The sequence below is a fragment of the Rhagoletis zephyria genome, unplaced genomic scaffold, assembly GCF_001687245.7.
Source record: "Rhagoletis zephyria isolate East Lansing unplaced genomic scaffold, Rhagoletis_zephyria_1.1 Rzeph_scaffold_06877, whole genome shotgun sequence".
Taxonomy (NCBI): Eukaryota; Metazoa; Arthropoda; class Insecta; order Diptera; family Tephritidae; genus Rhagoletis; species Rhagoletis zephyria.
The window spans coordinates 16,134-33,963 of record NW_016163960.1 but is presented as its reverse complement, the minus strand read 5'-3'; the positions used below and the strand labels follow the sequence as shown (position 1 = coordinate 33,963).

The 17,830-nt window shown below is 37.6% G+C and overlaps 1 protein-coding gene across 1 annotated transcript; it reads left to right on the top strand.

Annotated features, from left to right (window-relative positions):
- Positions 1-3,646: 3,646 nt before the first annotated feature.
- On the top strand, positions 3,647-5,188 carry LOC108373626 (uncharacterized). The gene is made up of 2 exons (XM_017629550.1): positions 3,647-3,686; positions 3,837-5,188. Exon 2 carries the CDS (start codon positions 4,289-4,291, stop codon positions 4,880-4,882), a length of 594 nt encoding a protein of 197 aa, XP_017485039.1. The 5' UTR covers positions 3,647-3,686; positions 3,837-4,288; the 3' UTR covers positions 4,883-5,188.
- The last annotated feature ends 12,642 nt before the right edge of the window (positions 5,189-17,830 follow it).

Below are 17,830 nucleotides of genomic sequence, written 5' to 3'. Positions count from 1 at the left end.
AGACTACACTTAAACTCTCTTAAACATTTACTACTCCTGGTCAGTTCACCAAACTCTCATCCTCTGACGAATCGTTGAACCAGAACTCATTGTACTCATTTTACCACGTTTTTATAAATATAAATATGTATAAGCACACTATTTAGTTTGCTCGATTTGTAAACAAAGCTTCTCAGCGGTGAAAAATATACTATTGTGAACAACCTAAAGGAGCGAAATTCACAATAGCGCTATTCTTCATCGAATGAGCGCCATAATGCCAAATGAAAATTCGTTCGCTCAGCACTTTCGACCACAGTCGAAAATCTAATGCAACTCATAATAGGGGCCATATATCACATTAGCAACACTCGCCAAAATCTCTTTGGGGAATTTGTATGCTGTTAACACAACAACAACAACAACAAAGTTTACGCGCATAACCACCGGACATTGACGAGACGGAGCTTCATCTGCCTCGCTCTGGCTACTGCAGAAGGTTAACGCAGATGTACCAAATGAGTGTCCGGCATGCGGAGAGACACCCCATGACTCGAAAAATCTCTTCGTATTCCCGGAAAACTCGACAACCCTAACGCCTGTGTCCCTGTGGACCGACCCTATTGAGGCTGCACACTTCTTAGGGCTGCCGTTAGTGGAACTTGTCGACAACGACTGAGATATTAACCGATCTTGGCGGGGTTGTTGTAGCCGCTACAACAACAAACAACAAAGTTTACGCATTTTAGGAGGTGTATATAGCTGACTCAACTTTTGGAGGTCGATTACGAGATGATAATGAAAACAAATAATTTTGTAGTGTATCATTTTAACCAAGGATGATCCTGGGTTACAGTTTGCTGTTGCTATCTTCCATATTGACTCTTAGAAAGGGAAGACCACATTCCGTTAATATATTTTTATTAGGTGACGTTGGGAATGCTCGGAGCGATCTCCTTACAGCTGAGTGGTACGGGGCAGCAAGCAACTTTAGATGGTTTTTAGAATGATGTCCATAGATTTCAAGAGCGTAATTGATGACGGAGAGTACCAGTGCCTTGATAACATTAATGAGCAGTGCTGGGCCAATGAACGAGCGCTTGCATGATAGGTGCTAGAGATGGGCGCGTGAGTAACTTTGGCTCACGTTCACGCACGCTCACGTTGATGGTTGCTTAAATCACGCACACTCACGTCCTGCTATATTTTTTTCAATCACATTCACGCACGCTCACGACGCTCACACACGGTTTCTCGCGGACATTTTTTTGAAATTGAAACTTCATTTATATAAATAGTATTTCATATAAATAGCCTTTTATCACACAAGTATTATTACAAAAGCTTGGCCAAACGCCGTGCAAGGGCTGAAGGCACTATTATTATTTTAACAAATTTCATATATACTTATGTATCTATTACTAGTATAAAAAAGAATTGGTATCAATATTTATTCAATGTACATATGTAATTTTAAAATGACATTAGCTCATATTTTGTTTAAAAATAAAATTTTGTCGAGGTTTTTACCAAGCAGTCGTGTACGTCTTTCTTCCAGAATTCTGCCTGACACAGAAAAAACTCTTTCTCTAGTTGCTGAGCTAGTTGGTGTGTTTAAAATTTGTCTTGAAAGACTTCTAAGAAAGGGCAAATCTTTAGCTTTCTCCCAAAATTTTAAAACATCCTCACAACTTTTGTTTTCCGATACTTTCAAATAAATCTGTATTTCCGTATTAATTTCTTCAAAAACTGTTTCTACAGATTCATTTGTCGCATCTTTGAATTCGTCAAAAGTTGCACGGGTTATTGCCTTTTCGAGGTAGAAGGAATGTCATCATCCAAAATCTGGAAATCGTGCTGAGGGCGAGCGCTCTTTTCTTCAAGTGCATGTCTACCTAAGTTATCTTCAAGCATTGCCTTTACTGTCCCTATTATATGTTCGCGCTGTTCTGCTGATAAAAACTGTAACTTTTTAAACGGAGGATTTAAAAACAATCCCAGAAAATGCATTGAACTTGGTTGGAATCTTTTATTTAAAGACACAGCTATGTTTTTCTTCAAATCGATGATGACTTCGGAATCAGATGCATTCACTTCACAATGCTTTTGTAGTTTTTTTGTTCCACAGAACGTAGTCATGGATGGTTGGATTTAAATCCGCGCGATTACATTAGCTTTTAATTGAAAATCTTCAATGACACTACGTGCTGTTAATGTCAAAAAACTCCTTTGGGTGTATTTGTCGGTCCACATATCCGTTTTAAATGATAAACAATTATTTTTTAAAACACATTCCAAACTGGATTTAATTTGTTTTTACTCAGCTGGTACGAACTTTCGAGCAAGGCTCCGTCTGCTTGGCCAGATATCGTCAATATCCTGTCTTCCGTACTGCGCTCCTATGTCAATAAGAGTTGGGCAAATTCCTTAAAACCAGCTCCTGTAAGTTGTCATATTAAATACAACTTATTTATTATTAAGAAATTTATTTGATAAGACAACTTTTCTAGGTACTTATACGCACTTATACTATGTTCTGACCTACAACGAAAACACTTTGACAACAGTTCAAAATGGCTCCTCGACGAGTATGGTCGTGCTGACCTGTCGAGTACTTTTAAAGCAAATATTGGATTATTATACACCGAAATAATGAAGTCGTTTCATTAAATATATCGTATAAAGTTTTAATTCAAGTGAAGATAATACCTTAAAATAATAATTACATAAAAAATGTAATAGACGTTGACTTAAAGAAAATTAATATCACAATTTAATGGAAATGTTAAAGCGTACCGTTTAAACGGTACTATCGTACATGCAAATTAACTGAAATGAAAAATATACACATATATGCATAACTGTTCCAAGAAACGGACCAAGTAACAGTTCAAAGAAAAATATTTTTGTACTTCTAATATTGGAAATTATAACCTAAAAATATTTTGACGAATAACAATAAAAGTATCAAATTGGAGGAATAACCTGACGATATGAGGACGTAGTTCCCTGTCATCAAAATACAATCAATTATCAAACTGGAGGAATAACCTGGCGACATGAAGACTTAGTTCCCAATCTGAATAATATATTTTGACATATAACCAATAATTCTTAAACTAGAGGAATAACCTGGTTACTTGTGGACCATTAAAACACAATACACATTTTTAATTGATATAAATGATAAAGAATTGAAAATTATATGACGCATGATACAAATATTAGCAGAAACTTTTGCACGTGGTTCTGGCCCTCAGTGGTATTACCATATGTGTATCAGTGGAGCAACTTTTGGACGCATCAGTGGAATATAACATATACATATGAAGATATATATTAAAAGCAGAGGAATAACCTGGCGATGGTGAAAACCTGCCAACCTACCCAAAGTTCAAAAAAAAAAAAAACGCTTTGAAAACGAGTTTTGGGGATTGTGGGCTGGAGGCTGTTCACAAAGGTTGTTAGTGTTTTCGTTGACATTTCTTACATCTTTTGATTGCAGTTTTGCTACACAAAAACAAAACCAAAACACTTTTCCTTCATTTTCTTTTCATTCACAACCTTTAACTTTCATTCTTATATTGCTTTGGCCAGGGAATTAACAATAAATCCGAAATGGCGTATTAAAGATGATACAGTATGACTTCCACTGCGATAAATAATCGAAAATACCTAGCGAAGACACCGATTGGAATGAGTGGAACGTGAGTTTTCAAGTAGTTTTCAGCGAAAACTGGTTTTCGTTTGGCAGATTTTACATGGACGAAAACACAAGTTTTATACCATGTTCTGACCGACATCGAAAACATGTTTTCGTTGCTAAAACTGTAATAATTGTGAACTGTTATCACCAGGCTGAATGTCACGACCACATGCTAATCACAGTAGAGGAATATGACGCCAGGCCATTATCATTTTTGCAGTCAAGGCGTGTAAAACAATCACATTTCCGAACGACAATAAGAAGTCTTTTTAAAGCTAAAATAAGTGGAATTTATTATTAATAAACGTAAAATGTAACATGGTGTTAGAAGTGGAAGTAACATCCTCATTGGGCGAAAAAGTAACAATTGTGATTCTCGGAATATAAGCGGATTTTGCAAAGAAAATTCATCATTCTCGGAAATAGCGGCGTGCATGTTCAAACGGGAAGTAACTCCTTGGATTGTGTTAAGTAATTGGATTTGGAGTAAAGTTATCGGATTGAGGCAACGAAGTTAATTTCTGCGGGTTAGTTAATTGGAGTGACAACTTTTAGCCGGGCGTAATATCTGAATATACCACAAACTCACAAAATGGCTGACGAATGTCAAAATCGCACACCACAAGTACAAATATTGCAACAGAGTGGCCAAAATGGAAGCAACAATTCACAGTTTGGATGATCGCTAATGGAAAAATGGGCAGACCGGATAACGAGAAAATAGCAATATTCATTTGGCTACTGGGTGAACAAGGAATTGCTATTTATAACACTTTGTATCCAAATGATGGGGCAGAAAAGTCAATGCTTGGAATTGATATGTCGGCACCAACAGAGGAAACCCCAGACGCGGTTCAGCAACGCACGTTAAATGAGGTAATGAAATCATTTGATGAGTTTTGTGTGCCAAGAAAAAATATTGCGATGGAGTCCTACAAATTTAATATGATTTCACAAAAAGAAAGACAATCGTTCACCGAGTTTGAGACTGAGTTGCGCAAACAGATTCAATATTGTGAGTTCAAAAGTGATTGTGGTAAACGATATGAAGACAGAATGTTACGTGATCGCATCATTGTGGGAGTTCATGACAAAAAATTACAATTAAAATTATTGGATGGTCGTGATGAGACATTGGCCAAAGTCGTTGATACGTGTAAGGTGTTTGAAGCACTAACCAACACAAGCAAATGTTAGATACAAAGCAACAAGTGGCAACCATTGCAGAGGAAGGAAAACCGCATGTAAACGCGATTAGCCAAACGAAACGTTTCTGCTTCAATTGTGGACAATCATGGGATGCTCAACACAAAATGGTTTGCAAAGCAAAAGAGATTGCATGTCGGATTTGTACAAAACAGGGGCATTTCGCCAGCATGTGTCGCCAAAAAGGAAAGAATCCACAGCAAAAAGGAGCTCAGCACAATGCAAAACCAACAATCAGCAGCTTGCCGTGGGGTGACATAGCAGGTAAAGTAGCTTGTTGTGGTAACAGTATTAGAAACACGCTTACATTAGCTACACACGACGAGCATATCCGCGCACATGCGCACATGCTCGTCGTTTGTAGGGCGGTTTGGGCGCATGCTCGCCAAAAATCAAAAAATTTTGATTTTCAGCGAGCATGCTCGTCGTTTGTAGCGTGGTTTGCGAGCATTGCATTGGAAACAAAAACAACAACCTCATTTTGTGTTGATGCTTGCAGTGTGCATATCGCGGATAAATGCATCCAAGCCATGTGCGTTAATTGAATTTTTGATAAATGAGGCTAAATTACTATATGTATATGTATGTACATACATATAAGTAAAATATAAATAAATTTAAGTAACACATACATAAAAAACCCTAAGTCATAAGTATTTCAATTGCATCATCCGCGTCTTTCCTTTCCATGTTTACGCTTTGAGTACAAAATCACTTATGAGCCGCTCGCCGTTTGTAGCAAACGACAGCCAGCATGTTGGCGCACATGTGCGCGGATATGCTCGTCGTGTGTAGCTACTGTTAGTAATAAAATTGATTTTAGAATAAACTCTTGTGAATTGAATCGAAGAAATTGGACTAAGGAATATCAGATAGGACATGAAGTAGTTAAGTTCAAAATTGATACAGGAGCTGACGTCAATTGTATTCCAGTAAAGTTAGTTAAGAAAATGAATGTTGAGTTAAAAAATCAAGAAAATTATTTTCCTGTATTCGATTATAGCAATAATAGAGTTAAGAATTTTGGGACAGTAAACTTGAAATGCGTTGATTTAAAAACAAAGATAGAACAAGATATATATTTTTTGGTTGTCAATGATACATATGAGCCGATACTGGGATTGAACTCCTGCTTAGAATTGGGAATAGTTAAACGGATTGATATTGATAAAATTACATTGCCGAAAGCAACTGAGTCATTTGTTGAACAATACAAAGATGTATTCACGGGATTTGGTAAATTCCCGGGTGAGTATAAAATCTATATAAAGGAAAATTCGAAGCCCGTGCTTCACTATAGGAAACGGATACCGCTATCATTAATGGGTAAATTACAGACAGAACTTGGGAAGATGTTGCGGGATGAAATCATTTCACCTGTGGACTATCCAACTGACTGGGTCAATAAAATTTACAAATTGTTGAAAAACCAAATGGTACGCTACGTATTTGTCTTGATCCAAAGCCACTTAACGCATGTATTAAGCGGGAATACTTCGTGATTCCGACAATTGAGGACCTAACTTCTGGTCTAGCAAATGCCGAAGTATTTTCAGTGATTGATTTAAAAAGTGGGTATTGGCACATGTCACTTGACAGGGCCACATCAGATTTAACAACATTCATGACTCCATTTGGACTATTCAAATTTAATCGGTTGTCGTTTGGTCTCAATTGTGCACCTGAAATGTTTCAACGGACAATGATACAATTATTTGGAGACATCTCTGGAGTGTGCATTTATTTTGATGACATTTTAATATATGCAGAAAGTGTGGAAGAACATGATAAAATTTTGAAATTGGTTATGGACCGGGCTCGGAAAAATAATGTGAAATTTAACTCAGAAAAAATTCAATATCGAAAAGAGTCAGTGAAATTTATGGGAAGCATAATTTCGAAGAATCAAATTAGAATTGGTAGAAAATATTGTGAAGCAATTCTGGGGATGGGGAGACCAAAAGACAAAGCGGGAGTTTTACGTTTTCTGGGGCTATTAAAATATTTAGCCCGTTTTATTCCAAATTTATCACAAATAACAGCTGAATTGAGACAGCTAACAAGATTCGATGTTGATTTTCGTTGGACTGACAAACACGAAGAAGAATTTAGAAATTTATTAAAGATTGTTTCATCTGAGCCGGTTTTGGCAATTTATGATCCGAAGTTGCCAGTAGTTGTTCAAACTGATGCATCTAAAGATGGATTGGGTTGTGTGATAATGCAGATGGGACACCCAATTGGGTTTGCGTCTCGAACATTAACAAAGAGTGAACAAAAGTGGGCACAAATTGAGAAGGAATTATTGGCCATTGTTTTCGCGTGCCAACGATTTCATTATTTACTATATGGCCGTGAGTTCACAGTTGAAAGTGATCACAAACCATTGGAAACATTAGTTAAACGAGACATTGATGATGTGACAATGCGACTTCAACGCATGTTTATGTTTTTATTGAAATACCCACAGATGAATGTGATTTATAAACCAGGAAAAGAAATGTTGATCTCTGACTGTCTATCACGTGCTCAATTATTAGAAGAGGATGAATTGGAGGGCCTCTCTGGGGTCATTCACTCCGTTATTAAATCGGTGTGCTTATCGAAAGAAAACTTAAAACATTATCGAGAAGTTTTACAAACAGACGAAAGTTATAGCCGGGTTTGTAAATACGTTGAAAACGGGTGGCCAAATTTTCATCAATTATGCGATTTGGGTCAACATTTTTATAAATTGAAAACGGAACTTCATGTTGAACAAGGGTTGTTATTTTTAGATCATAGACTTGTGATACCTACAAAATTGCAAGGCAAACTTAAAAAATCGTTACACGACCCACATTTGGGCATTGAAAAGACAGGAGCACTAGCAAGAAAGTTGTATTATTGGCCTGGGATGAATGATCAAATAAAAGAAATGGTTAAATCATGTATTGTTTGTGAAAAATTTCATCGGAACCATCAAAACGAGACATTGACTCAGGAAAAATCACCAAGGTATCCGTTTCATATAGTGGCGATGGATCTCTTTGAATATGCGGGACGTGAGTTCATTGCTATTATTGATTCATACTCAAATTATCTTATTTCTATTTCGCTTAGCAACAAAACATCACGTCATATTATAGAAGAAATTACTAGGGTATTTTGCAAAATTGGGTTACGAACAATTATCAAATGTGATAATAGCCCTTTCGGATCTCGAGAATTTGAAAACTTTGCATCAGAATTTAATATTATATTTAAATTTTCAAGCCCACGGTATCCCCAAAGTAATGGCCTAGCAGAAAAAGGCGTGGCAATTGCTAAAAATATCTTAAAACGATGCTATGAGGCAAATGATTCTGGATCATATCAATATCGGATATTGGAATATAACACAACTCCGGTGGCAAGTATGCAATTGTCCCCGGCGGAATTATTTTTTGGGCGGTTAATCAAAACAAAATTACCAGTATCGGAGGCATTGTTGGTCAGAAACAACATAAAAGAGGAATTAATTCGAAAAAAAATTGAAAATAAAAAAGAAAGACAGAAATATTACTATAATAGGAACGCTAAATCATTACCGGGATTGAAAACAGGAGATTTGGTTATTAAAAAAAAAACTCCAAAGAGTGCAAAATGGCACAATAATCGGTAGTCAATGATCGGTCATACATAATTCGTGATAATTTTTATAATCAGTTCAGACGTAATCGTCGTGCAAAAACAAAAAACTCTGATTTCAATGCCAGCGATTTATTATTTGAAGAAAACATTATATGTAACGCGGATCAGAACTGTCCTGAAATTCAAATAGTACCACCAATAAATAGTGGTCACGCAAAAGACAATACTCATCATGAGCAAAATTGTAATGTGGAAGAATCTCCACTGCCAGCAGTAGCGGGTGAGTCCACATCAGATGATGAATACAATACTGCTGGTAGTGGTGAATCTGAAGCAACGTCAGACACTGAAGTTGGTCCAGCTGTGCCTGTGAATAATTTCAAAACCACACGAAGTGGGAGGGTGGTTCGACCACCCAGAAGGTTGTGTTGTGAGGATTAATGGTCCATGATTAGTTTTGATTTAAAATTAAAAAAAAAAAAAAAAAAGCGTGTAATAATTGTGAACTGTTATCACCAGGCTGAATGTCACGACCACATGCTAATCACAATAGAGGAATATGACGCCAGGCCATTATCATTTTTGCAGTCAAGGCGTGTAAAACAATCACATTTCCGAACGACAATAAAAAGACTTTAAAGCTAAAAAATTGGAATTTATTATTAATAAACGTAAAATGTAACAAAAACTGGTTTTCAACCTAAAACATGTGTTTTCGACCATGTAAAATCTGTCAAACGGAAACCAGTTTTCGCTGAAAACTACTTGAAAACTCATGTTCCACTCATTCCAATCGGTGTCTTCACTAGTTTTTTTCGATTATTTATCGAAGTGGAAGTCATATTTTCTCATCTTTAATACGCTATTTCGTATTTATTGTTAATTGGCTGGCCAAACTAAAATAAGAATGAAAGTAAGAGGTTGCTAATGAGAAGAAAATGTGGGAAAAGCATTTTGGTTTTGTTTTTGTGTAGCAAAACTGCAATCAGAGGATGTAAGAAATGTCAACGAAAACACTAACAGCCGGTGTGAACAGCCTTCAGCCCACAATTCCAAAACTCGTTTTCAAAGTGTTTTCGTTGTCGGTCAGAACATGGTATTAGGTGGAAAACCAGTTTTAGCTGCGAAAACATGTTTTCGATGTCGGCCAGAACATGGTATTACAAAAATTCCCACCCAGCTAAAAATGGTAGTGTTGTTCAAAACACCATCATAAATGAAATTTAAAAAGTCCTCATCGATGTGATACCTGAAAAAAAGTTACTCGGGGTCAATGGTCACAAAAACGGGGTTTTCGCGATTTTCAGCAAAACGGTAAGTTTATCATAAAATTAGTTTAGACAAAAATTGTAGATCAGATAATTATCTATAAAAAATGCTCAAATATTTTTTTTCCTAAGAGCCACCGTTTCCGAGATATAACGATTCAAAAAGTTTAAAGAGTTGTAATCGGTATAATATGTATAAGTACAACAAAGGTGGAGTGGAAACGTGTGCATATTATGACGATTACAACTCTTCCAACTTTTTGAANGAACAATTATCAAATGTGATAATAGCCCTTTCGGATCTCGAGAATTTGAAAACTTTGCATCAGAATTTAATATTATATTTAAATTTTCAAGCCCACGGTATCCCCAAAGTAATGGCCTAGCAGAAAAAGGCGTGGCAATTGCTAAAAATATCTTAAAACGATGCTATGAGGCAAATGATTCTGGATCATATCAATATCGGATATTGGAATATAACACAACTCCGGTGGCAAGCATGCAATTGTCCCNCTTTAATACGCCATTTGGAATTTATTGTTAATTGGCTGATCAAAATAAAATAAGCATGGAAGTAAAAGGTTGTTAATGAAAAGAAATTGAGGGAAAAGTATTTTGGTTTTGTATTTGTGAAGCAAAACTGTAAGCAAAGGATGTAAGAAATGTCAACGAAAACACCAATAGTCGGTGTGAACAGCCTTCAGCCCACAATCCCAAAACTCGTNTATGCAATTGTCCCCGGCGGAATTATTTTTTGGGCGGTTAATCAAAACAAAATTACCAGTATCGGAGGCATTGTTGGTCAGAAACAACATAAAAGAGGAATTAATTCGAAAAAAAATTGAAAATAAAAAAGAAAGACAGAAATATTACTATAATAGGAACGCTAAATCATTACCGGGATTGAAAACAGGAGATTTGGTTATTAAAAAAAAAACTCCAAAGAGTGCAAAATGGCACAATAATCGGTAGTCAATGATCGGTCATACATAATTCGTGATAATTTTTATAATCAGTTCAGACGTAATCGTCGTGCAAAAACAAAAAACTCTGATTTCAATGCCAGCGATTTATTATTTGAAGAAAACATTATATGTAACGCGGATCAGAACTGTCCTGAAATTCAAATAGTACCACCAATAAATAGTGGTCACGCAAAAGACAATACTCATCATGAGCAAAATTGTAATGTGGAAGAATCTCCACTGCCAGCAGTAGCGGGTGAGTCCACATCAGATGATGAATACAATACTGCTGGTAGTGGTGAATCTGAAGCAACGTCAGACACTGAAGTTGGTCCAGCTGTGCCTGTGAATAATTTCAAAACCACACGAAGTGGGAGGGTGGTTCGACCACCCAGAAGGTTGTGTTGTGAGGATTAATGGTCCATGATTAGTTTTGATTTAAAATTAAAAAAAAAAAAAAAAAAGCGTGTAATAATTGTGAACTGTTATCACCAGGCTGAATGTCACGACCACATGCTAATCACAATAGAGGAATATGACGCCAGGCCATTATCATTTTTGCAGTCAAGGCGTGTAAAACAATCACATTTCCGAACGACAATAAAAAGACTTTAAAGCTAAAAAATTGGAATTTATTATTAATAAACGTAAAATGTAACAAAAACTGGTTTTCAACCTAAAACATGTGTTTTCGACCATGTAAAATCTGTCAAACGGAAACCAGTTTTCGCTGAAAACTACTTGAAAACTCATGTTCCACTCATTCCAATCGGTGTCTTCACTAGTTTTTTTCGATTATTTATCGAAGTGGAAGTCATATTTTCTCATCTTTAATACGCTATTTCGTATTTATTGTTAATTGGCTGGCCAAACTAAAATAAGAATGAAAGTAAGAGGTTGCTAATGAGAAGAAAATGTGGGAAAAGCATTTTGGTTTTGTTTTTGTGTAGCAAAACTGCAATCAGAGGATGTAAGAAATGTCAACGAAAACACTAACAGCCGGTGTGAACAGCCTTCAGCCCACAATTCCAAAACTCGTTTTCAAAGTGTTTTCGTTGTCGGTCAGAACATGGTATTAGGTGGAAAACCAGTTTTAGCTGCGAAAACATGTTTTCGATGTCGGCCAGAACATGGTATTACAAAAATTCCCACCCAGCTAAAAATGGTAGTGTTGTTCAAAACACCATCATAAATGAAATTTAAAAAGTCCTCATCGATGTGATACCTGAAAAAAAGTTACTCGGGGTCAATGGTCACAAAAACGGGGTTTTCGCGATTTTCAGCAAAACGGTAAGTTTATCATAAAATTAGTTTAGACAAAAATTGTAGATCAGATAATTATCTATAAAAAATGCTCAAATATTTTTTTTCCTAAGAGCCACCGTTTCCGAGATATAACGATTCAAAAAGTTTAAAGAGTTGTAATCGGTATAATATGTATAAGTACAACAAAGGTGGAGTGGAAACGTGTGCATATTATGACGATTACAACTCTTCCAACTTTTTGAATCGTCATCTTTAATACGCCATTTGGAATTTATTGTTAATTGGCTGATCAAAATAAAATAAGCATGGAAGTAAAAGGTTGTTAATGAAAAGAAATTGAGGGAAAAGTATTTTGGTTTTGTATTTGTGAAGCAAAACTGTAAGCAAAGGATGTAAGAAATGTCAACGAAAACACCAATAGTCGGTGTGAACAGCCTTCAGCCCACAATCCCAAAACTCGTTTTCATGGTGTTCTCGTTGTCGGTCAGAACATGGTATAACCTCGTATGTCTAAATTGACCGGGCCCACTTGACGTGGTTTGACTCATATATCTTACCGATTAAAAAAAACCGCATATATATATATAAATTTTACTTTAAAATCGGCAAGATATACACATGTATATAAATTTGATGGCCAGAAAGGCGTTCTCTGCAAAAGGTGTTCAGCCCCTCTTCTGCGGCAACACAGAAAGGAGAATTCTACTTAGTGGGGGATATAATCCCAAAGTACGGCCGAAGGCCGCCTACGCAGAATGGTGTTCTCTGCAAAAGGTGTTCAGCCCCTCTTCTGCGGCAACACAGAAAGGAGAATTCTACTTAGTGGGGGATATAATCCCAAAGTACGGCCGAAGGCCGCCTACGCAGAATGGTGTTCTCTGCAAAAGGTGTTCAGCCCCTCTTCTGCGGCAACACAGAAAGGAGAATTCTACTTAGTGGGGGATATAATCCCAAAGTACGGCCGAAGGCCGCCTACGCAGAATGGTGTTCTCTGCAAAAGGTGTTCAGCCCCTATTCTTCGACAAGACCGAAAGTAGAATCCTGTTGTTGTTGTAGCGGCTACAAAAACCCCGCCCAGATCGGTTAGTATCTCAGTCGTTGTCGCCAAACTTAACTAACGGGAGACCCAAGAAGCGTGCAGCCTCTACGGTCTGTCCACAGGAACAGAGGCGTTAGCTGCGTATGGTTTTCCGGCCATACGAGTCGTGGGGTGTCTCTCCGCATGCCGGACATTCGTTTGGCACATCTGCATCTAATCTGCTCAGGTATGAGTTCAACCTGCTGCAGTAGCCAGAGCGAAGTTGGGCTCTTCTGCAAGCAGGTGTCTGTTCGGCTGTTCACGTCGGTGGCTCCTTACTAGGAATCGCTTGCAGAGCATTGTGTTGTCCTCCTTTATTGGGAGCATTTTCGCCTCGTCGTGCAGGTGGTGTTCTGGCGACATCAGAAGGCATTCGGTCGCTGTCCGTAGTTCGGTGTTTTGTGCTGTAGCTTCATCCACTGCGTCCTACTGGTCCCCGGCGACCACACTGTTACTTCGTAATTTAGAACCGGCTGACCAATGGCCTTGTATGTTGCCAGCAACGTTTATTTGACCCAGGTACTACCGGCTAGCGACTTGAGGAACTTGTTGCGGTTCTGTACTTTGTTGACAATTGCGGTTGTGTGCGCAGAGAAGGAGAGCAGACTGTCGAATGTTACTCCGAGTATTTTAGGATTATTCACCGTCGGAATTGGTGTGTCATCGACGTGAATACCTAGCGGTAGTCTGACCTCCTTCGTCCAGAGGATTTTGTGGGGGAGAGGGTTAGACTCCTAGCAGTCAAGAAGCGAGAAAGCTCGGAGAGATACCCGTTATAGAACAATCGTCAGCGTAAGAGACAACCGAGACTACCTGTGGTGGTTGAGGGAGCTTAAGTTAAGAGGGAGCTTACTAGTTAAACAGTAAAATAGACATTTCTTTGCTGGACATTCTTTCCCATTGTGTTGTTCTTTTTTATTTTACTCTTTTTATATACACGTACGCAAATTGAGATCGGAACATTACCCGCAATTGGAAAATGAAAATTGGCTTTCTGACTTTATGTTCCTTACCGATATAATGGAACATTTGCAAAACTTGAACTTGTCTCTACAAGGAGAAAATAAAAAGGTTTTTGATTTGTCGCAAATTATTTAAAGTTTTGAAGCTAAACTACATCCTTTTATTCATGGTTTCAAAGAAAGAATATTTCATTTTCCATGGTTAGAAAAAAAAATTGCACATGATTTAAAATCAGGTTTTAAAAAAATATTTGCCGATTTGAAGTTATTTATTTATTTATTTGTTTAATATTTTATATATGAATTTATAAAATATTGTGGGGTGCAGTTGGACAACTAGGTCATGGTGCACCGGCGATGAATAACCCTTTGTCTATCAGATGCATTGAACGATGTTGTTGTGGGTCGATAGAGCCTTCTTGACGATTGTGATGCTTTCGCTTGTGCTGCAGTCCAGAGCTTTAGATGGATGGAGAGTTCTGGATATTGGATATCGGTCTTGATAGTGTTGTGTTGTGCACCCTTAAAAAGTTGCGAGCGATGCTCCACTCAGCTGACTGTAACAGATTGCTTAGCGGAGTAACATGAAATGATTGCTGTATCTATACATTGAGGCTCGTAGATTAGAGGAAGGTGTGCAGCTTCTTTCGCTGGGATGTCTGCCAATTCGTTTCCCAGTATACCAGCATGCCCTGGTACCCAGAGAATTTTTAGCGGCTTGATGAGATTAGTATTGCCGAAAATTAAGTTAAATACGTTACCACTTTTCCTAGTTAGCGCTTTAATAACGCTGAGGCTATCCGAGCAAATCAATGTTTTATGGTTGGTCTTTTCAGCGAATTTAACGGCATAGTTTAAAGCGGCAAGTTCAGCGTTAAATATTCCCGAGTAAAATGGCAAAAGGCTTTGTTTGATTGTAGTGAAGGAGTTATTAGGTTTTTTTTTTTGAGTACCGCTCAAGTACCGCTCCCTCATGACATGAACCGTCAACAAATAGCGTAAATTCAGGTGATTCTGAAGCAATAATTCCATTAAATACTTGTTGATAAACAATTTGGTTAGTGTTGTTTTTTGGGCGAGTGGTAAGGGATAAGTCAATTACGATTTGTTGATTGGCAGAGCACCTCCCATGTAGAAGTGGCTTGGGTGGTAAAGGCATTTCATACATATATAAAAGATTTATTACATTTTTAATGCTGCACAAGTTGGCGGTAAAGACCTTGTTTTTTGATTGTTCTAAGAACTCCCAAAATATTTCATGTAGACTATGAATGTTTGTTGTTATAGATTTTGCAGCTAACCTGATTGCTCTATTGTTGCGAAATTCCTGAAAATCTTGATACCGAGCTTCAACTTTTAATGCCAGTATCGGAGTTGACGGTAATGCACCTAACGCAGTTCTGTAGCACTTGTTGATTGCAACATTCACTTTGTTGATGTTCGCTGCTGTAGTCCATCCATATAATGTTATACAATGCTGTATTGTTCCCGTGGTATGGGACCGACAAATTTTCAACGCTGTTTCTATGTGGGGGCCTTTTTTCCTGCTACAGATTAATTTCAGTGGATTATTTATATTACCCAATTTGTTAGCAATGTATTTGGTTTGTTCATTCCACTGGATTGTTTTCGTGAAAATAGGACCCAGGACTCATTTTGTTCTTTACGTGAACAGTTGTTTCTCTTAGTTTAATATTAGAGGCTGCACATTTTTGCTTTCTGCAAACATGTAACGCTTCCACCTTGTTTACTGGGACATTCGCTCCTCTTTTGGTAACCCACTGATGGACTTCATGATCGAAAACCTTGAGGTTTTCAGCTACATCACATGGTTCGCCGGATGCAATGGCAAGAATGTTGTCCGCTTAAATGCCAATAATGTCTATTCCCTCACTGTCTTTCAACAAATCTATAAGCGAGTTGGCATATACATTGTAAAGGACGACCGACAAGGATGATCCTTGAGACACTCCGTTATCTAGTGTATGCTTTTGTGAGTAAAATCCATCTATTCGAGTGGTTTTGATGATGAAAGACGATACAACACGATCAAATGCCCTTTCCAAATCCTCAGATAATAAAATGCTGTGTTTCTTTTTAGCAAACTTCTCCTTAAGCTTTGATTCTAACTGATGGCAGAGTGTATGTACTCCTCGGTGAGGCAAAAAGGCATGTTGTTCGTGGCAGAGCTTACTTTTTATAGAAGCTAGCAGACGATTGGCTACGATTTTTTCAAACGCTTTCGAAAGGACGGGCAACAGTGAAGTAGGCCGATAACCATCAACGCTGCTTGGATTCTTACCAGGCTTGTGAATCGGGATTAAAACTGCGTGTTTCCAATCATGAGGAAAGATTCCTATTGCAAGAATGTTGCTATAAAGTTTTGCATAAGCGAATTTTAAGATTTTGAGATGCATTTTGTAACATAGGGTATGTAATTTTATCTATACATGGACTAGAACTATGAGCGTGTCTGAGCATGGAATCAAGTTCCAAGACTGTTACCTCATAGTCCCATAGACTAGTTGCGTTTTCTTCAAGGGATTCTATATTCAAGCAAGATTTTTCGGCGATGACGTCGGCTGCAAAGGATGCGTTTGAGCTATTGATGCTTCAATATTTGGCAAAGTGATTTGCAATGTCGATCGGGTGGGAAATAGCAGAAGGTTCATGGACTATGGTGGGGAAGTTGGATGATTTAGCTGCCCTTATATTGTTTACTTTGTGTCAAAGAACTCTTATATCCAAATTTGGATTTAGAGAGTTGAGAAAGTTGTTCCACCACTTTCTTTTCGCGTCTCTGCATGCCCATTTTACCTTAGCACAAGGTTGTCTATAGTTGATACAGTTTGAATCGCACCTCGTTAGTTTGAAACGCTTCCAAGCTAAATTTTTTTGTTGTGCAAGCTTAGCTATTTCGGAGTTGAACCATAGTGGACTGTTGCGTTTTCTCGGCTGATGCGTGTGAGGTATGGCCTCGTTCGCCGACTTTCTGATAATCCTTTTAATTTGAGCTGCTTCCTTATTTATGTTGCAGGTCTGATTCAGATCGTAGCACAGCATATGTGTTTTTTTTCAATTCAATTCAATTCAATTCATTTATTAAGTCAATGGCAAAAAGCCTTACTGACTAGATTTACAGATTCCTTAAACTTAAACTTAAAACTAATAAAATATTAAATCAATGGCGGATTATCTCGGTAGTAAGATTCAATATCTGCCTTGAAATGGGACCTTGACATTGCGAAATCGAGATCAATAATTCTGCAGATGCGATTTAACTCGTTGAGCCCTCTTATAAGTGGGGCAAATTTGAGATAATTCGATCTCAGAATACCAATATAAAAAATATTAGTAGAGCGTAGAGCTCTATTGGGGATATTAAAACATATCTGTCCAAGAAGAGCTGAACAATCAATGGCACCGGAAATTATGTCAAAGATAAACATTAGATTTTGAACAGCTCGCCTAATATCGAGCGGCTGAACATTAATTAACATACACCTGGCAGGATAGGGTGGCAGAGGACTAATAAAATTGAGAGGTTGAACAGCAAATCGTGTGAATTTGCGTTGAACTCTTTCAATTCTAACAGAGTGTGTTTTATACATGGGATTCCATATAACCGAGCCATACTCTAATTTTGATCGCACTAAAGAATTTATTGGTTCAGCTGAGGCTGTACTGAAAGTTGTTACGTTATTAATCCTTTGGCCCCTTTGGTAGCATTTCTCGCAACCTATTAAAGCGTTATGGCCTACCGTGCTACACATGAAAGAGCCGAGCAA